This window comes from Grampus griseus (genome assembly GCF_964374135.1).
Source record: "Grampus griseus genome assembly, chromosome: 11".
NCBI lineage: Eukaryota > Metazoa > Chordata > Mammalia > Artiodactyla > Delphinidae > Grampus > Grampus griseus.
This window is the reverse complement of record NC_139005.1, coordinates 41,189,987-41,213,444: the sequence shown is the minus strand read 5'-3', so window position 1 is coordinate 41,213,444 and position 23,458 is coordinate 41,189,987. Positions and strand designations below refer to the sequence as shown.

Here is a 23,458-nt window from a genome sequence, read left to right as displayed (position 1 = left end):
TGATTAAAAGCACAGAAATGAGTCTGAGTTAAAAGTCTGAATCCCGGGACCGCCTTGGTGGCACAGTGGTTAAGAATCCGCCTGCCAATGCAGGGGACACGGGTTCAAGCCCTGATCCGGGAAGATCCCACATGCCGCGGAGCAACTAGGCCCGTGCCACAACTACTGAGCCTGCGCTTTAGAGCTCACGAGCCACAACTACTGAAGCTCACACGCCTAGAGCCCGTGCTCCACAGCAAGAGAAGCCACCGCAATGAGAAGCCTGCGCACCACAAGGAAGAGTATCCCCCGCTCGCCGCAACTAGAGAAAGCCCGCGCGCAGCAACGAAGACCCAATGCAGCCAAAAATAAATTAAAAATTAAAAAAAAAAAAAAAGAAGGCAAAGGAGGAGGCTCTGTCTGGGCACTGCTTCCTGTCCTAGCTTTAACCATGATCTATGTGTGTACTGGAGTTCTACTGCTGGGGTGATCATAAGAGCCCCTTCTCTTAAAACAGACAGTCGATCATCTCTCTTCACTGCTGTCAGGCTGTGGGCACTGCATGGCATCATGAGCTCAAAGGAGGCCATCCAGACGTACTATTTACCACAGTCATTGGGGTGGAAACCCTAAAACCCCTAGGGTGAGCCAGCAATTGCACTCCTAGGTATATACCCCAAAATTGAAAACAGGTGTTGCAACAAACACTTGTACACAAAGTTTCATAGATGCCCTATTCACAGTAGCCAAAAGGTAGAAGCAACCCAAACGTCCATCAGCAGATGAATGGATAAACAAAATAGGGCATATCTATACGTTGGAATTTTTTTTTGACATATGAGTTTATCTACTAGACCAGCCAGATGGAAATATGTGATAAATGGATGGAAACAAGGGTCATAAAATGAGAGAGGCAGGCATTTTTAGACCCATTTTGGTTTAGACATTCACCTGGTTGGACTGTTTTTTAACATTTACAATAAAACTTTTTTTTTTTTACCACAATAAACAATGTATTAAAACTACTTCCAGGATTGTCCAAATTATTTTTTAATCATTATTAACATTTTTCATATTTATTTAAATGTTGTTTCCTTTAGCAAATTTATCCAAAATACTGAATTTTCATTTTAGAACTTGGTTTATATTTAGATAATAACAGAGTTCCCAAATTGGCTTTCATCAGGATACCTTTCTCTAAGCTCTAGTGGTTGATACCTTCTCTTTAAAATATATAAGCATCTTTTTTATTATGTTGTCATTCTCAAAGATACTCTGGAGAAAAAAATATGAATGAAACTCGTAGGAATTCTTCTTCATTTCTGTTAGAGTGTAGCAATTTATCATCTTACACACAGTGATCTATCAAATGGGTGAGGCTCAGTTTCTTGTTCTTTTCAGACATAGTTGATTGCAGCTCACAGAGTAACACCTGCCTACAACTTCTTCACTTCCTTATTAACAGCTGTAACTGGGACAGGTCATTCTTTGAGTGATACATTTTGACTAGTTTTAGCCTGTGAAGAAGGTCTTCTTTCTCCCGAATCTCCACCTATTTTGCTTTTTCTTCATTTAATCCTTGTTTGGGAAGAATTCTCATTCACAAAATCATTTTGGAGACCTCTGCGTGACCCAGTATCCAGTGATTTAGATTCACTTGCATCGATATTCTTAAAAGTATTTTTCAAATGTGTATTTTCTTCTACCTCACTATGTGTTTAAAATTTTCTTGAAATTCCAGTTTTCTTCTGCTAAAGATGCTGGCTTCTCTGAAAAGATCTGATTTTTTAAAATTTTTATGTATTTATTTATTTATTTTTATATAGCAGGTTCTTATTAGTTATCCATTTTATACATATTAATGTATACATGTCAATCCCAATCTCCCAGTTCATCGCACCACCACCACCCCCCCACACTTTCCCCCCTTGGTGTCCATACATTTGTTCTCTACATCTGTGTCTCTATTTCTGCCCCGCAAACCAGTTCATCTGTACCATTTTTCTAGGTTCCACATATATGCGTTAATATACGATATTGTTTTTCTCTTTCTGACTTACTTCACTCTGTATGACAGTCTCTAAGTTCATCCACATCTCTACAAATGACGCAATTTCGTTCCTTTTTATGGCTGAGTAATATTCCATTGTATATATGTACCACATCTTCTATATCCATTCATCAGTTGATGGGCATTTACGTTGCTTCCATGACCTGGCTATTGTAAATAGTGCTGCAATGAACATTGGGGTGTATGTGTCTTTTTGAATTATGGTTTTCTCTGGGTATATGCCCAGTAGTGGGATTGCTGGGTCATATGGTAATTGTATTTTTAGTTGTTTTTTTTTTTATAGTGGAACTCTTTTTTAAATTTATTTTATTTTTGGCTGCGTTGGGTCTTTGTTGCTGCGCACAGGCTTTCTCTAGTTGTGGCGAGCAGGGGCTACTCTTCTTTGCGGTGCGTGGGCTTCTCATAGCGGTGACTTCTCTTGTTGCAGAGCACAGGCTCTGGGCACGCGGGCTTCGGTAGTTGTGGCGCACGGGCTTAGTTGCTCCAAGGCATGTGAGATCTTCCCGGACCAGGGCTCGAACCTGTGTCCCCTGCATTGGCAGGCAGGTTCTTAACCACTGTGCCACAAGGGAAGCCCTATTTTTAGTTTTTTAAGGAACCTCCATACTGTTCTCCATAGTGGCTGTGTAAATTTACATTCCCACCAACAGTGCAAGAGGGTTCCCTTTTCTTCATACCCTCTCTAGCATTTGTTGTTTGTAGATTTTCTGGTGATGCCCATTCTAACCAGTGTGAGGTGATACCTCATTGTAGTTTTGATTTGCGTTTCTCTAATAATTAGTGATGTTGAGCAGCTTTTCATGTGCCTCTTGGCCATATGTATGTCATCTTTGGAGAAATGTCTATTTAGGTCTTCTGCCCATTTTTTGATTGGGTTGTTTGTTTTTTTAATATTGAGCTGCATGGGCTGTTTATGTATTTTGGAGATTAATCCTTTGTCCCTTGATTCATTTGCAAATATTTTCTCCCATTCTGAGGGTTGTCTTTTCGTCTTGTTTATAGTTTCCTTTGCTGTGCAAAAGCTTTTAAGTTTCATTAGGTCCCATTTGTTTATTTTTGGTTTTATTTCCATTACTCTAGGAGGTGGGTCAAAATGATTGTTTTTTTCATTCTTGACCTTAAGACACTTTACCACGCCATTTAATTATGGGAATTAAATGAAGATCTTGTTTTCCTTAATCGTTCTCTAAGTGTTGCACTCACAGATTGTTTTCTTGAACTATTCGTGTGGGGGAGGTGTTGGATTGGCACAGACCTGTGGAGCGCTGGGTAAAGTCACAGCTGAGTCTGATGGACTTTCCATCTTGGAAATGAAATCTTGGTTTACCTGTGCTTCCGCCTTCCCCAGAGAGTGCGGAGAGCCCATACAATGGAATTTTTTCACAGTTCTTTTCTGTGAAAAGAAATGAAGCACTGATACATGCTGCATCACAGATGAACCTTGAAAACCTTCTGCAAAGTAAAAGAAGCCAGACACAAAACGGCCCCATATTGTATGATTCCGTTTATATGAAATATTGGGAATAGGCAAATCCACAGAGACAAAGCAGATTCGTGGTTGCCAGGGGCTGGGGGTTGGCAGGGGAAGCACTGCTCATGAGTATGGGATTTCCTTTTGGATGATGAAAATGTTCTGGAACTAAATAGTGGTGATCGTTGCACAACATTGTAAATGTACTGAATTCCATTGAGTCATACACTTTAAAATGGTAAATTTGATGTTATGTGAATTTTACCTCAATTAATAAGATAACAAAAAAAAAAAAAAAAAAAGGAAAAGAAACGAAGCAGACCCAGGGATAGAAGAGGAAGAGGAAGAGAAAGGTGAGGAATCCGGAACACTTCTCCGAGCTTCGTGTCCTCATCCATAACATGGCGATACTAATGCTCCCATCCCCCAGCTGGCACGAGTAATGATGTGAATTAGTGTTCCGTAAAATGCTTAGCACAGTGGGCACCCAGAATAGAGGTTAACTTACTCTTTTCTATATAAGTGCCTAAAACTAGTTGTCCCCTTGATTACCTCTGTTTCTTGTGACTGTGGTTTGTGGCTCCAGCACGACCGCCTGTTTCTCACAAGGGCTTGTTTCACTCTGTCTCACTGCATGTGGCAGCTGCTGCACCATCTGGGATGTTGTTCTGCCTCCCATGTCAAGGCCAGTATGGTTCTCGGACCACTGCCACAGAATCCCCTGAGTGCTGATTTTGGGGCACCCACCTACTAAATCAGACTCTGGGGATGTTTGGTCTGGGGAAATCGGGGTGGGGGGGTCCTGCATTTTTGATGTGTTCCAGGTGATAATCAGACACATTCGTCTGAGACAACTGTTGTAATTTATTCCTATCTTTACCATCTCTTCCAGGAAGTCCACTCAGACCCCTCCCCTGAGACATGCCCTGATACCCAGTGTGCTCCTTACTTGTGTCTGGTTCTGAGAGTCTGGGTCAAAGTCACCTTGGGCTCTACTGGGTCTGCTCTTTCCCACTGGACTGGGGAACTCCCAGGGAAAGATGCCTGGCCCCCTCTTTCCTCTTGTCACACTCGCTCCTCTTGAGTGTATGTTCTCCTAGGATGCTGTAGGAAGTGAGACACTTTAGTTTTAAAGTCCTTAGAATCCTATTTCCTTTACTTCTACACATACCTGGGAGACCTTAGCTTCTCTCTCTTCCTTCCATTCTACTTCTGACTTTCTGAGATGGCATGGAACTTTTATTACTATGTCGCATCAGCCTTTGCTTTTCCCATCCCATCTCACCCTGCAGGATGTGTAGGTGTGGGCCAGCCCCACCCCACCCTGACAAGTGACCATGGATCCTGGAGCCGGGCCAGACTCATCTCTGACTGTCAATGAGCAGGTATCTTCTGGGGCAGGAAGAGGTGGGGGAGTGAGGGTAATGGACCAAGGAGGAAAACTCCATAGAGCCCCTCGTCTGTTTCTTACCAGAAACACCCGTCCAGATCGTCACTTTACCTATCCAGATGTAGTTGCCAGCTAGGATTTCTCAGGGGCTGGGTTTGAGGACTTAAGCTGTGACTTTAAAAAGTGAAGTTAAAATGTGAAAATATGTATAAGTTAACATGGGGAAAGATTTGGATATCAGGGAATTAATTTTTTTTCTTGCTTATATATCATTTTCTAATTTTTCTTGCAATGACCTTTTATTACTTATGTAATTTTTTTTTTCTTTGGAGAGCGTGGTTTATGGAATCTTAGTTCCCTAACCAGGGATCGAACCCAGGCCCCTGGCAGTGAGATGCCAGGGAATTTCCGACTTATGTAATTTTTAAAAGGAGAAAAAAGATTAACTAACATGTCTTAAAATGTGATGGGAGTAAAGTCCTTCACAGGCCAAGTTTGAGTCAGAAAGGGAACTGCTGGGGGGGGGGGGCGGTTATTGCACTCTTACTCCCCTGATGGGTCACAGTGTTGCTTTTTTCCAGCAGTCTCTGGCTGGATCCAGTTTTCAGGCCTAAGGAGCGTGTTGTGGGAGTGTCTTCAGGCCTAGGCGGAGCAAGGCCTGACACAGAGCTTTTTAATGTACCGGGTGTCCCTGACTCTTGAATGGCCCAGTTGGAAGCATGTCAGTGCTGGAGGTAAAGCACTGAGTGCTGGCTCTTTCAGCAGGAAAGGGGACCCAGTGTTCCGAGGAGGCCCAGGGGCTGCCTGCATTGCTGGGCGTGGGGGCTCTGCTCCAGGTCGGAGCACGCCCACAGCAGAAGGCACACTGGAGCTGCAGGCCCACAGGGTACAAAGCTCCAGTCCAGGAGGGCCAGTGAGAGGCCACGTCTTCAGGATTCCTGACCCTCACTTCAGGAAGTTGGCTTGGAGGGAAATCTTGGCCCGTACCCCAGAGTTTTGGAAATAAAGGAACCATGAGCTTAAAAAGTTACTCAGTATCGTGGAGCATTCATTTTCCACTCCTATAATAACTCAAGGGACGTGAAGAGGGATTTGCTTCTTGTCCCAGCGTAAGCTGTGGATATGGTGTTAGGGGCCATCGTAATCACACTCCAATATCCTAGCAGCCAAGAAGACAACCTTGCAAGGCTGTGGGAGAGGACTTTACCACTCCCTGAACTGAACCCAAGAGAGGAAACAAACAGAAATGTCCCCAAGTGGTCTGGCTCTGTGGGACTTTTCCTAGCTTGTGTCAGGCCCTTCTCCCTGTCACCAGGGCCTACTTTCTCCTAGTACCTCCTTCCCTGGAATCAGGGAGCTGCAGTCTGCTCCAGGCTCTGGAATTCTCACAGGGCACACAGTCCTTGAGCCAGGAGGTCTGCATCCTGACATGCTCTCTCCTCTCTCCCTCAGCCATACCCAGAGCTCCGGTTCCCCAGGGCTGATCCGTCCCTCCCCCCAGCAGTGTCCCCGTCCTCTGTTTGCAGGTCATCGTGATGTCAGGCCATGAGACCATCCGAGTTCTGGAGGTTGGAGTGGATGCCCAGATCCCTGCTGAGGAGGAGGGCAAAGCACTGGAAGGTGTGGCCGCCGAGGGCTCCCAGAGCGGAGGCCCCACCAAAGCCGGTGAAGCTGCTGGTGAAGCTGGGCCAGACAACCCAGACTCCTCCGCAGAGGCAACTGGTACGAGGCTACCTGCTCCCATGTGGCATTGCTCCGCCTGAGTCCCCTCCTGTGTTCCCCCCTGGAGAGCCAGCACGAAGCCGGAGGGGGCTAGGTGGCTTTAGGGTCTCACTGTCATCCTGTCCACTGGACAGCCCCTGGTCACAATCTGTACTGTTGGTCAGCTCCTAGGCCACTCCTTGTCCCTGGAACTTTAGCTCTGGTTTCAGTCACTTACAGACCTAAACTGAGATGGGTCAGGGTGAGGGGATTGAATTAACCTCAGAGAGGGCTGCCGGGTCTAAACCAGACCCTCAAGCTCAAGGCGGAGAGGACTAAGCCTTCAGGATCCTGACGGCCCTTCCAAATCAGTACCTTTTGTGGTAGAGCTGGGTGGTGCCAGGAGTTGGGGATGGGAGGCCATCACACCCACCTTGGACTAAGGATGTGTGTGTTAGGGAGGGCCTTGTAGAATCCCAGCCCCTCACTCCCAGCTGGGCTGGCATGAGTCTAGCCTGGTGGGCTTATTTGTGCTCTTATTCTCCAAAGATGACTTCAGGGCATGAGTTTGATTCTCCTGCATGTGGAATGTATGTGGCTGATTGACTCACGCTGTCTCCCCTGATGACCCTGCAGTACAGCTGTGAGACCGCCTGGGCTGTTCTAGAAGCTGGGGCTGGTCCTAGGCACTGCTCTCTGGGCACAGGGCACCCTTTCATTGACTTTCCTCATTAACACCTTATTAACACCTTTTGCAGGAAGCCTGGGGCCTCTCTTGCCAATTCCCCCAGAAAGCCATGATTCATCTCCCCTTGCTTTCTGCTGAACTTCGCCCCTTCCCTAGATTGGAGATGTGGTTGGGGGAGAGGGTGTGGGCCAAGAGGGGGAGACAAGAAGAGAGCAAAGAGAACAGGCAACTCTTTAACAAAACCCCTGCCAGATCTCACCTCCCTCGTTCTACTCGCAAATCAGTGTGCAGATCCATTTGGGACCCTGGTAACCCGGGTTATCTTTTCTCCTTTTGAGTAAAGGAATGACAAGAGAGGTGACCATTTTCCCCTAGCCTGGAAAGGTTCTGCTTCCTTGTTGAGGCCAGGATGAGCCACCACCTGCTCCCATGGGCCAGTGCCCTGGTGAGCAGACAGGAAAGACAAGGATTCTCCATCTCGGCCACCCTTTCCATTTCTTTCCGGGTTTATCCACAGTGCCTTAACTTCTTTTTACCCTTTCATCCATCTTCCGTATCTCTGGCGCCTTAATTCTGCTCCTTATCCAAAACCTGCTCTCAGGAATTGATCAGAGATCAATTATTTACAACTTAGCATGAGCGTTCATGATAGTGTGCATCTTCTTCCAGAGGTTTGTATACTTAAGCTTTTCACCAAAGTCTTCTTTATAAAGGAATTTCAGCCATTGTCAAGCAGGGAAGGGTGGTATGTTGATGGTACCTCCTAAGGAGCTGCCAGCTTAAACTGTGGCTTTGATGGGACGTTTCTGTGTATGTAATATTGAGAAGTGTTTCCTCTTAAAACAAAATAAAACTAAGTAATAGGAAACTTTCAGGATGAAAAAAGAATCTAGTGATTTGTGTCACTCTAAATTATTACCCAAACTTTGTCACACATACACATTTTTATAGGTGTGGCCCCTGAGGGCAGGCTAAGTAGCATGACACTTACCACCATATTATTTCATATTCCACGTCCTTTATTGACAGATTCACTCATCTGATTCTGGTTTTGGCTATTATCAAACTGTCTGATTTTTCATTGTCATAAACAGTGCTGCTTTGAATGGCCCTTTAATTTTATTTTTCTTTGAGGTGTAGTCCACCCAAATTCCTTTTGAAGAGAAGCCAATTGTTTACATAGGAGGAAGTCATCACACGGAAAAATACAAAATCTTGCCGTCAATGAGGGAAAAAGTAATTGGCTATGAGGTACCACCTATGCCTATTAAGCCAGAAAAATAAATAAACAGTGATAAAACCTAAATTGGGTGGTGCTGTGAGAAACAGGTACATTGTTGATGGTGCTATAAACTTGTTCAGTCTTCCTGAAAAGCAGTCTAGCAGGAAGCTACAAAAACCCTAAATGTAGGCAGACCCTAGGGCCCATGGTCCTACTCTGGAAATACAGCATATCCTAACGAAATGACTGTACACATGGTAAGCTTTCATCACTCGTGTCTATCACATTCCCATTTCCTCACTTTCCTTTTTAGGTTTCATTACACTTTGTCAAGCAAAATATTTTTTAAATTTCCAGACGTTCAGATTATCCTTCTCTGATTTTTTTTTTTCAATAGTTAGAAATGTATCTCCCCTTCACAGTGGAGATAAATCTGCCATTTTGTTTTCTTTAGTATTTTATAAGGCTTTTGTGGTCGTTGCTTGTCTCTTTCATTCTTTAAGCAATCTGGATTTTTAAATTATATACTGTAAACAGTCTAGTCCTTAGTTAGGTTGGTGCCTTTCCAGATTAAAACACAGGCTGGGAATGCAGCCTTGGAAGGTTATCTAGTTCAGTGGTTCCCACTTTGTCTGTGTGCTGTATCACAAGGGAGCTTAAAAGAAAAAGAGAGAGATGAAAGGTTCCTGGCCTCCACTCCTGGACATTCTGACTCAGTAGGCCTAGACTAGGGCCTGGAAACCTATACCCAGTCAGTATTTAGAAGCCACTGGTGTGATGAATTGGGAGATCGGGATTGACATATATACACTAATATGTATAAAATGGATAACTAATGAGAACCTGCTGTATAAAAAAAAAAAATTAAAAAAGAAACCGCTGATCTGGTCGAACACACAACACCTAGATTCTCTTTAATGTCTCACCATATATTAAATAATAACCCCTCTCCGCATTGTTGTGTGGCTTTAAAGAGGTTTCCTGGTACGGGTCCCAGTACCTAACTAAATCCAGGTGGCAAGAGGAAGCTCTCACCTGGGTGAAAAGTTCCAATGCATAGGAAGTTCCTTTAGAACTTCCTAGAAGCTCTCACCCAGACTTCAGACCTCAGGGAATGGCAAGAAGAAAAGCTGCCTGGCCCGGAGAGCCCCGTTAATCCTGAGTGTATCCAAGACATGTCACTTCCAAGACTTCACCCTACAGGAGTCCTGCCCCTTCCCCAAGCCAGCACCTGCGTCCAAAAAGTAGCCTGAAGGTTGAACAATGATCCAGTTGCTGGATGAGCCAGTCGATCCCATTGATTCTAGCTCCTTCTCTCCCTGACACGTGTTCCTTTCTACTACTGATTATGTGATAGGTCCTAGCATCCTACAGAGCCAGGAGATGAGAGACTGATACCCAGCTGTGCCTGGGTCTGCATTTTCTTCATCCACCTGTGAGAAGAGGGTGGCCTACCTTCCAGGTCTGGCACCGGGCTCTCCAGCCTCCTATTCTCACTACCCATAGCTTTTGGGAAGCTGCCTCTGTGGGCCAGGGAAGGCCAGTGATTGGCCTCGGGTTATGCAGAAATACAAGGTAGGGCTGAGGGTCCTCACGCTCACCCAGGCTCACTCCTTGTCCCTCTTTGTCCCAATGCCACGTGAAGTGAAGTCACTCCCGGGGATGCCTCCGAGCCCTGCCCCTGCCGTTGCCACCTTCAGCCAAGCCCCATGCCAGCCTCAGGCATCGCAGACCCTGACGCCACTGGCTGTACAAGCTGCCCCCCAGGTAAGGGCCACCCCAGGGAGCTGGACAGAGGGCAGTGGGCAGGAGCAAGGCATGGGATAGCCAACATGGGCTGGCCGTGGGATCTGGGAACTTCATGAGGCAGGACGGGGAAGGGGCTGTGGCTCGAGGGAGGGAGTCTCCTACTAGGTACCCCTGGCCTCTCCCCTGCCCCAGGTCAGGCCCCCTGGGAAAAGTAGATCTGCATTTGCCAGGTAATCTCCTTGGGTTCAGGAAGGATTATAGAGATTACATTAACTCCTTCAAGTCATCTAATGACTAAGTGAGTGAATACCCTTGTCAGCCCCTCTAGGGGATGCCTAGAAGAGTTCATGGCTTTTTGGTCCTCATTTAGAGCCAGGGGCAGCCCCAGCTCAGTGAGAAGCTGTCTCCAGGGGCCTCCAGGCATGCTGAGCTCCCTGTGACCTTTCACTGCAAGCACAGTTCTCCAAGGCATCCGTCAGGATTGTCCTCCATCAGAACCTCCCGGAGGCCCCTGTGGGTCTTGACCACTTGGTTCCACCAGCCCCTGCCCCCTGCTTCCTGGCCACAAAGCATTGGTCCTGTGGGCAAGGGCCTGGGGAAGGCTTGGGAGGCACCAGACCGTGGTGGGAGAGGCCTGTGACCCTTCCTGGCCCTTGAGCAGGGCTAGGCCCTGTCCCTGATATGAGCTGCTTCTCTGAAGGCGGTATAGTCCAGTCCAGGTGCCCCCTTGGGCGGGGTTGGGCCTCCAGCTAGGGCTTGTCTCTTCCCCGCCCTCATGCGGCCTTTTCCCACTGCCCTCAGAATGCTTTGTGTGTGCTCAGCTGGGTCTGAGAGACCCAGTGTTTGCGCTGTCGATGTTGATTTTGTATTTTTTCTTTTCTTTCTGAAATCTCGTTTGCTTTTGCAGGTCTTGACTCAGGAAAACTTAGCCACAGTTCTGACAGGAGTTATGGTTCCAGCAGGGGCAGTTACTCAACCTCTTCTTATCCCCATCAGTATTGCAGGTCAAGTGGCTGGTCAGCAGGGGCTGGCCGTGTGGACAATTCCTACAGCAACCGTGGCTGCCCTCCCAGGACTGACCGCTGCTTCTCCCACGGGGGGAATTTTCAAGCCACCTTTAGCCGGTCTCCAAGGTAACGGCAACTCTCCCCAGGACTGCACCAGGCTCCCCACCACCTTACACTACCATCCCTGCACGTGTGCTTGCCATGTTGGACTCCAAACCCGCGGCCCTCCCAGGGCGACAGCCCTGGAGTCTGGATCTGGTGTCCCAGGCACCCAGCCACAGAGCTGCTGCACCACCTTGGGACTCTAGGCCATGGTACCCTGCTGGCCCAGCAGGCCTCTCTTCCTTCAGCCAACTGTCTGAGACTACCCCTCCCCCCTACGCCAGAACTCACCCCGTGACCAGCCTCCTGAGAAGGACTGCAAGAAGATTCAACTTCTGGTTTTCAATCTACACCTCTCCAGGCCCAAGGGAGGGGGGATGAGAGAAGTTGGCGTGTGCCGCCCCCGCCAAGATCAAGTGAATCACAGCTGCCTGTCCCCCCTGCCCCAACCCCCCCTCGTTCTCGTGCCAGATCCCTTGGGATTGGAGCCTCCCTGGGCTACGGCTAGGCGTTTGAGCACCTCTGTCTCTGCCTTGCTCCGTAGCAGCTGCCGTGCTGAACGCCGCTCTCCCGGCACCTGTACAAGCTGCCCCACCGGCCCAGGCCTCCTCGCCCACCCGGCCCCGACCGCCAGCCCAGCCCCAGACGCTGATCCAGACCCAGCCGCTGCTGCAGACCACACCTGCCATTCTGCCGCAGCCCACTGCTGCCACCGCGACTGCCCCCACCCCCAAGCCAGTGGACAGCCCCCCACAGATCACCGTTCAGCCTGCAGGCTTCGCGTTTAGCCCAGGAATCGTAAGCTGCTGCCCCCACCAGGGGCTAAACGGGGATGGACCGAATCTCTGGCCAAGGGTGAACCTGACCCTTCCCTCGGGGGAGGAAGGAGGTAGAGGACCAGCCCCCTGAACACGGCTCTCTTGCAACACTTCGGCACAGATGGGCTCCTTCTGAGGCCTTCCCCTGCAGCTGCCAGCCCATCCGTCCCAGACAAGAGCAGACAACCTCTGCCAAGAGGGCTGGGCAAATCCTCCAGAACCTGAACCACTGGACCAGCCTTGGAGGGTGGGATGATGTCTGGGGATTGCAAACTTGTGAGCTGTCGCTAAGGTGGAGTTAGAGGCTGTTAGATGTGACTAGAGTCACATCAGCCCCTCCAGTCTGGCCTTTCTACTCTCCCAGGGCTAGCCCAAAAGATCAGCCAGAGTTACTCCTCCATGACTGCGACCCCGCCCTTCCCTGCTCACCCCCTGCAGCCCCTGGCCCTGGACACTGTTCAGCTGGTGGACTTGGGCCTGCAGCCCACATTTACCTCTGCCCAGCATCCATCCCCCCTGCCCCAGTACCCTCGGCCCTCTTCCCTCTGCCTTGGGCTCTTTCTCGCCCCATCGCCTCTGAGCAAGGCTCTTCCTCCACCCACAGATCAGTGCTGCTTCCCTCGGGGGACAGACCCAGATCCTGGGCTCCCTCACTGCAACTCCGGTCATTGCCAACGCCGTTCCCAGCATGCCGGGGATCAGCAGTCAGATCCTCACCAACGCTCAGGGACAGGCAAGTGGTCAAAGCCAGGCCGAGGGGTGGGGACTGGTGGAGATGCTGGCTGTGGACGAGGGGCAGGACGTGGGCTGAGGGTCATGGGAGCTCAACTAGGGTGACGAGCTGCTGTTCATACCTCTTGTGTGACAGCTCTCTGCTGATGCTGAGGCCAGGCAGGGGCGTAGCCCCCATCCAGCCCTGGTGGTACTCACTCTAGCTGGGGGTTTTCGTTTACGGAACACTCACTTTGTGACCAGCCTCTGTGCTAGGTGCTTTCTCGTACATTATCCCACTTCTTGTTGAGTACACACCTACTGGGTGGAGATTTTTATTCCCGTTTTACAGGGGAGAAGGCTGAGGTTCAGAGAAATTAAGCCGCACCGTTAAAATGTGGCAGAGCAGGGATTCACATCCAGATCTGTCTGAATGCACATGCAAACCTACTCCTGCCCCACCACGGCTCTGGAGAGAGAATAAAGGAAGCGGCCCCTAGAGTGGGAATCCTTCACTTTCTGTGAGGACACAGGCCCAGAGGGGTTAAGTGATTTGTCTCAGTCCCTTCCTGCCAATGTGGGGATTTGGGTTGGGGGTGGACCTGGACGCTGCCCTCACACTTGGGGTCCCTATGTTTCCCCCCAGGTTATTGGAACACTTCCGTGGGTAGTGAACTCGGCCAGCATGGCGGCCCCAGCACCAGCCCAAAGCCTGCAGGTCCAGGCTGTGACCCCCCAGCTGTTGTTGAACGCCCAGGGCCAGGTGATCGCAGCCCTGGCCAGCAGCCCCCTGCCTTCTCCCGTGGCTGTCCGGAAGCCAAGCACTCCTGAGTCCCCCGCTAAGAGTGAGGTACAAGGGCTGGGTTGGGGGATGGGGGCAGGCAGTGCCGTCTGGCATGGGTGGCCTCCCTCCAGGCTGTGAGCGGGACGACACTATTTCCTGAAGCCCCTGGGAAAGCAGGGCACCTCCCCAAAGCCGGGGGAGATTCCAGGGTAGAAGGTTCACACGAGTCCACGCATTCTCTGCCTGGGAAAACAGCACCACCGTCCCCTGACCCCTTACCTACACACACCCAGCATGTGTATATGTGCCCTCAGAGGTCAATAGCACTCTGAGAAAGCCAGGCAGGGGTGGTCAAAGTAAACTGGGCCTCGGCCAGCTCCAGGGTGAACAAATCGCTCGAAAGGCCCTGGGAGGTTCGTTCTGTACCCTCTCCCCCTTCACCCCTTCATCCCTCCACCCCTCCGCCCTGCACTGTGGCATTGATTATTCATTTATGTGTTCATTCTAGGAGCAGTTTTTGAGTGCCTACTATATTCCAGGTGCCGAAGATGTAGAGCTGAATAAGATGCCCTTCCTAACCTTAGGTAGCCCAGCATCAGAGACAATTATAAGTCAGCGTGGCAAAGGCTGTGATAGGGTCAGGACAAGGTGCTTTGGGAACCCCGAGAAGGGAGCTCTCAGCAGACTGGGGAGTTTGACAAGGCTTCGTAGAGTAGGACACTGAACGAATCTAAAGGGATGAGTTGGATGAGAGAGTGTTCTACCTCCAGAGAATTGCAGGAAGTACAGTGTGCCAGAGCAGAGGTTCTCAAACGGGAGTGTGCGGCAGAACCAACTGGAGGGCTTGCTGGGATGCAGATTCCCGGGCCCGACCCCAGAGCCTCTGAGTTAGTAGGTCTGGAGTGGCGTCCAAGAATTCACATCCCTAACGAGTTAGTGGTATGTAGCTTCCCAGCTTCATTGAATAACCTCTTAGCCTCATCTATAAAATGGAGGTGATAAGAGTACCAACTTCAGAAGGTTATGAATGTTAAAGGATAGATTACACATAAGGCAGTTTATACTCTGGTACACAGAGAGCACTTGAAAAATGGTGCTTTTATTGTCATCACTCATATTAGGTAGTGGGGAGGCGCGGGAGGGTTTTTAGCAGGGAAGTGGCTGATTAGATTTGCATTTAAAAAATTCCCTCCGTTATCCAGGTGGAGTCAAGAATTGGACTGTGGTGAGACTTGAATCATCGTCCCTGTTAGGAGACAGCTTAAACAATTCTAGCCAGAGACAAGGAGCTCTGAACAAGGCCCTGGGGATGACGAGGGAATGACTTGAAGCTACCAGGAGGTAGAATTCAGGGAACAGGACCCATCCTAAAGGAATCTGCACTTTCAGGAAGCTTTAAAAAAAATCATACTAGGGCTTCCCTGGTGGCGCAGAGGTTGAGAGTCCGCCTGCCGATGACTCAGGGGACACGGGTTCGTGCCCCAGTCCGGGAAGATCCCACATGCCGCGGAGCGGCTGGGCCCGTGAGCCATGGCCGCTGAGCCTGCGCGTCCGGAGCCTGTGCTCCATAGTGGGAGAGGCCACAACAGTGAAAGGCCCGCATACCGCAAAAACAAAACAAAACAAAAAAGAATCATACTAAAAATACTAATTTCATATATTTATAGTTTCTCCTGATTATAAAATCATTACATGTTATTTATAAAAATTCTAACATTATGTGTGATGTCAAAAGGTAAAAATCCCTTCTAACTCTACTTCCAGAGATGACTTCTGTTGACAGTTTGCTTTATATGCCTCAAGATTTTTTTTCCGGGTAATTCATATGTCTTTTTAAAGGAATTATTCCATAAAAACTGTTTTTCATCTTACTTTTTTTTCTTTCACTTAGCACTGTGACTCGGAGCTCTTTCCATGGCAGCAGTTAAGAGACAAACCTTATTCTTTGTCATGGCTGCACAGTATCTTAATGTAGAGAGGTCTCAGAAGTCATTTGCCAGTTCCCTATTAATGGATATTTGGGGCCTGGAGGCTCTAGAATCAGGTTTAGGTTTCTCCTTTTTTTTTTTTTTTTTTTTCAGTACGCGGGCCTCTCACTGTTGTGGCCTCTCCCGTTGCGGAGCACAGGCTCCGGACGCGCAGGCTCAGCGGCCATGGCTCACGGGCCCAGCCGCTCCGCGGCATGTGGGATCCTCCCGGACCGGGGCACACCCTGCATCGGCAGGCGGACTCTCAACCACTGCGCCACCAGGGAAGCCCCGAGGTTTCTCCTTTGAGGGCAGAGATTTGAGAGCAGTGATCTCAAGGGCGGACACTTGTTGGGGCTTTGACCAGGTGTGCTGAACCTTTCTGAGCCTCTGACCTGCCCGGGTCATAGACAGCAACAAGGCCCCGGCTTGGTGGGGCACGTTCTATGCTTATTTTGGAGGTCATTATCATTGGGTGGGTGCCAATGCGTAGCTTCTAGTCTTGCTTTTTGTGGGGCACAGGTAGGAGTGTGCTGGGTGAGTGAGGATTCCATGCCCACTTTTTTAAAAAAATTAATTTATTTATTTTTGGCTGTGTTGGGTCTTCGTTGCTGCATGTGGGCTTTCTCTAGTTGCGGCGAGCGGGGGCTACTCTTCGTTACGGTGCGCAGGCTTCTCATTGTGGTGACTTCTCTTGTTGCAGAGCACAGGCTCTAGGTGCACGGCTTCAGTAGTTGTGGCACCCGGGCTCAGTAGTTGTGTGGCTCGCAGGCTTAGTTGCTCCACGGCATGTGGGATCTTCCCGGACCAGGGCTCGAACCCGTGTCCCCTGCATTGGCAGCCGGGTTCTTAACCACTGCTCCACCAGGGAAGTCCCTCCATGCCCACTTTTGCCCTGCCTCTGGCCCCACCAGAGACTCCACCCCCTGAAACAGGCAGGCGGGCAGTGGGATTTGTTGGCGCTTCTCCTCGCAGGTGCAGCCCATCCAGCCCCCGGCAGCCATGCCCCAGCCAGCTGTGGTCATCGCCAGCCCAGCCCCAGCGGCCAAGCCAGCTGCCTCTGCTCCTATCCCGATCACCTGCTCAGAGACCCCTACTGTCAGCCAGCTGGTGTCCAGTAAGTGGCTTCTAGAGAGGCTGTGGAGAAGGGGAGAGGCATTTATTTGACCTCATTAGATGACCTCATCAGATGACGCTCTCCTTAATAAACTTCCTTGAGTCCACAGGGGAAGGGCACAGGCCCATTGCCAGGAACTGGCTTTCTTATTCTCATTCTGTGGAGCTGCATTCTATGCATGATGATGGTGGAGGCTGCTTAGCCAGCTGTCTGGCTGCTTCTCTGAGAAGCCAAGCCATTGGCTGTCTCCCTTATGGTCTCTCACCCAGCATTTGAGGAATGTGGATGGCCAACAGGTGTGCTTGGGGCCAGGCTGGGGAGAATGGGGGAGGGTCAACAGTGAGAGCTGGAAGAACTTGAAAATAGGCCTCTACCTCTATACACATTGGTCCTGGCCCCTTACCCCCAAGGTTTATATGTCTTGGGGACAGGGGTGATGAGGGTCTTAAGGGTACATAGGTCTTTTGTCAAATGTCCTTATCCCTCACTACAGCACCAGGCTAGGCCAATGGGCAAGATAAGCAGTGAAGGTTGTCTGTCTTACACACACCCCTGCCCCCTTCCTCTGGCCTAGAGCCACATACCCCGAGTCTGGATGAGGACGGGATCAACTTAGAAGAGATCCGGGAGTTTGCCAAGAACTTTAAGATCCGGCGGCTATCCCTGGGCCTCACGCAGACCCAGGTGGGTCAGGCTCTGACCGCGACGGAAGGCCCAGCCTACAGCCAGTCAGCCATCTGCCGGTGAGTAAGGCTGCCTTGGACAAGGTCAGGGCACTCACAGAGGCCCAGGTGATCCGGCCCTTTTCCATATTCTCCCTGGCTTCTGCCCTCTTCCGGACAAGGAAAGCTGTTCTAAGGGTAGACGTGAACACCTCGAGTAGCCAAAGTCTTTCTGGGGGCCCTCTGAAGTTTAGCCCCAAATCCTGAGCATTTATATTGTCTTTTATGGGAAAGCCAGGATCATAATCCACTTAGGAATCCTAGAGGGACAGGAGAACAACTTACGAAATTAGTCACAAAAGCGGGAACTTCAGTTCTGGCTTGGTTCTCAACTCTAACCCACTATCACCCCATCATGCTCCCATCTCCCCCTCTTTTGAGGCATGACTATAAAGTGATGTAGCTGATTTTTCTGTGTGCAGCGTACAGACCGGTTCTGGTGCCGGTATTAAAGGAGGGGTAGGGAATTCCCTGCCGGTCTAGTGGTTAGGACACTGCTAGGGTCCCAGGTTCAATCCCTGTTTGGGGAACTAAGATCCCGCAAGCCACATTACATGGCCCAAACCAAACAAACAAACAGAGAAAAGAAATGAAGGATAGCCGAGGGTTTCAAACACGAAAAAACACACGGTTCAGGGATGGCCAAGAGGTTTCATCTGCCCGCCAATTATATAGATTAGACTAGAGTGACTATTAGACTACCGTGGCATGTTGGGAATTCTGTAGTCGCATCGGGGCTCAGCCAGAAAGAGTATTCTGTCTTAGAGATGCTGCAGTTGGAGGAGGACAGTACTTGCAACATCCGTTTGGCATCTCTGGAGGCCTCTCGAGATGACTCCTTAGAGGGCCTCACCAATTTGGATACGAAAGTTCTGGAATGGTGCTCACTAAAGCAGTTGCCCTGTTATCATCGCACTACTGAACCGAGGCCATGGGAATGGTCTCCCTGTTATGACCTGGGATACAAGACAGTCTGAGGAGTCTGGGCTTGGCCGAGCCAGGGCGTTTTAGTGGGGGTGGTGAGGGGAACACTGAGCACAGCCCCACCAGCCCCAAGAGGAGCAGCCCCTTGTGGACAGCGCTCACGCCCGGTGTGGGGAGTAAGACACTCTCACTGTTCCTTCCTGGGCTTGGGTCACCTACAGGTTTGAGAAGCTGGACATCACGCCCAAGAGCGCGCAGAAGCTGAAGCCAGTGCTGGAGAAGTGGCTGAATGAAGCCGAACTCCGGAACCAGGAAGGCCAGCAGAACCTGATGGAATTTGTGGGAGGCGAGCCCTCCAAGAAACGCAAGCGCCGCACCTCCTTTACCCCCCAGGCCATAGAGGCTCTTAACGCCTACTTCGAGAAGAACCCGCTGCCCACAGGCCAGGAGATCACCGAGATTGCTAAGGAGCTCAACTATGACCGGGAGGTCGTGCGGGTCTGGTTCTGCAACCGGCGTCAGACGCTCAAGAACACCAGCAAGCTGAATGTCTTTCAGATCCCTTAGGGCTGAGCCCCCAGCCCTGTGTTCCAGCACTTTGTACCTTCCCTTGGCACCCGGCTGCAGCCACCGCCCTGCGGCATCTGTCATTCTGCCACACGTGGCTGTGTTTGCCCTGGGTCGTGAGACTACACTGTGCGCCTGTGTTTCAGCCCCCTCCCCCTCCCCCCATATCGTCCACATCCTGGGGAGGGCAGTGGGGCCCGTCTGAGACCTCCAGGCTTGGGCATGGTCACGCCAAGGGAGGGGATTTGTGGTGTCACTTGAAGAAGCACTTTGCTAATGTGGTTTTTGAAGGGTGAATTCTGGTTGGGAACCGGAAACTCCCCTCTCTGGGGCAGGGCTGCTGCAGCCTCTGAGGACGACTGGCCATTAGCTCTTGTTTCCGACAGCATTCTCTTTCCACTCTCCCTCCTCCTTTGCTCCTCTGGCAGGTACGGTGGCTAGTCCAGCAGAAACACAGCCTCACACCCCCCCCCCCCGTCCCCAACCCTCTGCCTGCAGGTACACTGTCCCCTGAAAGAACCCAACACATACAATTCTGAAAAGGGTGATGCGCTGCTCAGAAGGTCAGATGCCATGTCTGCCTCGACCTCAAGGTCAGAAGGTTTCCACAGCCCTGGGGCCAGAACATGTGATCTCCTCTCCCCATCTCTCCCTGGTTCCTTTGGGAGGGTGGAAAATTGCCCTAAAACAGAATCTTTTCTTTTGTAAATCATGTTGGAAGGAAGCAACAGTGAACTCTAGCTGTCCTGGAGTTGACCTGGGTCTATAGCAGGTTGGGAACTTAGTAAATAAGGCCATCTGCCCAGATTTTAATCTGATCTCTGTCCCTGGCCATCTCCACATCAGAATGGTGTGGTTAAGAGAGCTTGCAGCCTGGAAAATCCTCCGGCCCAGCTAAGCAGGCACTGGGTTGGGGGGTGGGGGGGTGGAAATGAGGAAAGGAATGCTGACTCTCTCTTGTCCTCACACTCACCGCCCCCCCAGTCCTGGGCCCTTCTCAGAAGCAGCAAATTAAACAAGAAGCCAGACAGCAAGGCCCTGGGGAAAAAAAGCCAAGATCCAGAAAGAGCTGATGGCAGCCCTGGAAGGTCTCTTTGTGGAAAGTGACTTAACTCTAATTTTCTTTGGAACTTGAAGTCTTGGATACTGGAGGAGAAATCTAACTTTGTCCAGAGTCTTAGACCACGTGTTTGTGTAAGCAGTCCCCACAGTGTGCTTCTAAGCTAAGAATACCCCTGGAGCAGGCTGGGGTTTGCCTTCAGAGAGGGTAGCTATGGTACATTGGGGGTTGGCATCTCATCCGAGCTGTTAAGTGAGTTTCCCAGCCTCACTGTGGCTGGGCCTCCCGTGGAATTCAGTAGGGGATCAGGAGAGCACTGCAAGGTTTACTGAGATGAGCCCAGACTTGCTGTGTAGACTAGACTTAAAGGGTCACACACAAGTCACAGGGGTGAGCCGCCCCCTCCTTTCACAACTCCTGTCCTTACAGAGCCAGGTCTCTAGGTCTCTACAATAAACCCTGAAGAGGTGACTGCCAGGCGAGGGCACATCACCACCTCTGTCAGACACTGGTGCAGAGCCTAGCCTCGCTTCCTCTGGCATGCTGTATTTCCTTTCCTGCCTGCAGCTGCTCCCTCCCAGGCCCTACAAAGCCACTGTGGCCACCCTCTTGGTAGCTCTGCCAGTGAGAAGGCAGTTGTGTGTCCAATGGCCCGCTCCCGCCTACCCCACGCCACTGCATCCTGACCAACGAAACGTGCTCGAGTGTGGTGGAGGATGAGGAAGCAGGTGGGCACCTTGTCTGCCCCAGCCTCCCGGGAGAGACTACGTCTCCAAGGGTAAGGTTCCGCACTCAAGTTCAGGGTTATCAACCTGTCTCAATGAGATGACGAGCTCACTTGAGAGGGGTGTTGTAAACAAGGTTTCAGTAAGAATAAAGTAGCGCCAGAGTTTGTAAAGGATTCGATCACTTACAGTTCAATAAATTAGACAGATATAGGTCTTTACCCTCAAGCCCTTGTGTTCAGATATGCTTTCTTTTTTGGGAGAGACAGGTGGGTCGTGGCTGGTGCCCTGGGAGTAGCATATAGCCCAGGGCGTGTCCGTGGCAGTGGATATGCGGGAGGACACCATCTGTCCTGTGACACGGCAGGAAAAAGCGGATGCACTGCTGCTCTAAATTAGGCCTGGCCATGCTTTCTTAGCTCCTCCCGCATCTAAATGTGTCTTCCCAAGGCTGGGCTAGAACTAAAGCATTTTTTCCTCTGCTGGAATGACGAGTCGGTCTTTCAGAGGAACAAGTCCAGGGGCAGAATGTTTGCAGGCTGAATTCCCCAGGCAGGGGGGTACAGGATGCCCCTGAAGTGTGCCCAAACCAGAGCTCACCGGCCTGATCTCTGCTCTTGTTTCCCCTACCACAGGGCCCCCAGAGAGCAGCAGTGGCCCTGAGGTGGGTTTTTTGTTTTGTTTATATTTTTGTTTTGAGTAGCATCAGGTTCTGAAGGGAGTTGCTATCAATTTTGTTTTGAAAGCACCTTTCTGGTTATCAGCCAGATCTCAGTGGCTCCTTTACCATGGAAAGGCAGGAGAAAGGGCAGAAATGGCTTAACTGTTTGCATGTGTTTTGTTTGTTATTGTTTCAAAGACCAAAAATTTCTATGGCTTAATGAATTGGCTGGGGCCTTTGACCCTGCACTAATCAAGGCATTTTATCCAGGTGGGGTCCAGGGAAAGAATTCAGTCCAATGGGTTAAGGAACCCATTTGACTTTGGAATGAGAGACCCTGACATTTTTGTGTCCTTGGAAATCCAATCACCTTCCGATGCCTAGATTCCCTTCCTGTCTCCTAGGCCAGGCTCTGACGCTGAGGTTCTGACTGATCCCGGACGTGGGACAAAGTCTGCTGAGAACTGGAGTGAGGGGTCAGGAGGGGAGAATGGGGGAGAAGCACTTGATGTAGTTGTGTGGAATAAACGGTATTTTTTCTTTTGTACTGGTCTGCTTGTTTCTCTTCTACCTCTCAGGGTGATGTGAGGGAATCAGTGTCAGAGACCAGGGGAGGAGCTGGCTTTGCTGTCAGAGTCTGTGGCCGGGAAAATCCCATTGCAAGAGGATCAGTGCCCTGAACTCCTACTTCCCCGCCCAGGCCCTCCAGCCGGGACTCTCCTCATTGGGTGCAGGGTCAAGGGGATATGCCCTTTTTTTTTTTTTGCGGTATGTGGTCCTCTCACTGTTGTGGCCTCTCCCGTTGCGGACGCGCAGGCTCAGCAGCCATGGCTCACGGGCCCAGCCGCTCCGCGGCATGTGGGATCTTCCCGGACCGGGGCACGAACCCGTGTCCCCTGCATCGGCAGGCGGACTCTCAACCACTGCGCCACCAGGGAAGGCTGGGGATGTGCCCTTTTTCCTTCTAGATCACCCCCTGATACCTAGGACCCCACAATTCCCTGCCAAGCCCACTTTCTAGCCCCTCTTCCCTGGGTAATAGTAATAGATAATAGATTGTGCTGTTGGTGTATACACTCCTGGCCCAAGATGTGACCGAGAGGCAGCTGTTTGTCAGAAAGCTGGGTGGATGGAGCTTGGCTGTGCAGACTGAATGCTGATACGTATACACAAAGCCCTTTTAAATGTGAGGGGGTGCTGCGAGGGGGAAGAGAAGGCAGGCTGCAGGCTGGGGGCCAGGACTGGGTCACATTCTAGCACAGAACATCAAGGAGTCTTAGAAGTCCAAATTCAAACCTGGCCTTCCCGGTCATTATGAAGGTATGCTTATCATGATAGGAGGCGAGAACAGTCACAATTAGGTTGATTATGCTTTATAAAAATTTAGATATATGGTAAGTGGGTCTTCCTTTGTGCTTTTCCCCAGGCCTGCAAATGTTATGGGCAGGCCTGCCACCTGAGCTCAGGGCTGGGAGAGCATGGCTGTAAAAAGGGTCTCTCCCTCCTAGGAGTAGGGTTCATGCCATGCTCCCCTGCAACCCTCCCTCCTCCCCCCTCCATCTCCTTGGTACTGATGAGGTCTGGGCTACATAATCTAAACTGGTGACGACAAGGCATCACCTTTGATTCCACCCAACCGGCATTCCTGGGCCAGGCACTGTGCTGGGCTCTAGATCATGCTCCGCCCCCCTCCCCAACCCAAGGGACAAGAGATGCCTAAGACGCTGACATCAGGCTTGGGGATCAGAGGGGCTTTACAGCACTCGACATAATGAGGCCCAAAATGACACAGAAGCCAGCACTCACCTCTGCATAGATCTCACAACCCTAATATTGGCTGTCCACACTAGACTGCAACCCCTCAGGACCGAGGCCAAGGGCACAGAGCAGGTGCTTGATAAATATCAGATAGATGACTGAATGCATTTGTACCCTCCCTTTCAAGGAAACAACAGGAGCTGAGTCCCTGACTTCAAGCTACTGGGAGAAAGCAGGTACAGAGGCTTCAGCATCAGCGCTGCA

General features: G+C 50.5%; 1 protein-coding gene across 2 annotated transcripts; it reads left to right on the top strand.

Moving 5' to 3' along the window:
* Nucleotides 1-2,632: 2,632 nt before the first annotated feature.
* POU6F1 (POU class 6 homeobox 1) lies at nucleotides 2,633-21,980 on the top strand. Of its 2 annotated transcripts, none has more exons than XM_082665620.1 (10): nucleotides 2,633-4,906; nucleotides 6,438-6,633; nucleotides 10,173-10,289; nucleotides 11,276-11,404; nucleotides 11,925-12,178; nucleotides 12,803-12,931; nucleotides 13,556-13,759; nucleotides 16,636-16,777; nucleotides 17,352-17,520; nucleotides 18,645-21,980. In XM_082665620.1, the coding sequence occupies exons 1-10, from the start codon at nucleotides 4,859-4,861 to the stop codon at nucleotides 18,988-18,990; spliced, it is 1,734 nt and encodes a 577-aa protein (XP_082521746.1). In that variant the 5' UTR covers nucleotides 2,633-4,858; the 3' UTR covers nucleotides 18,991-21,980. The 2 variants fall into 2 exon arrangements, with proteins under 2 accessions (XP_082521746.1, XP_082521745.1); XM_082665619.1 differs by having other exon boundaries at nucleotides 10,168-10,289; nucleotides 11,179-11,404.
* The last annotated feature ends 1,478 nt before the right edge of the window (nucleotides 21,981-23,458 follow it).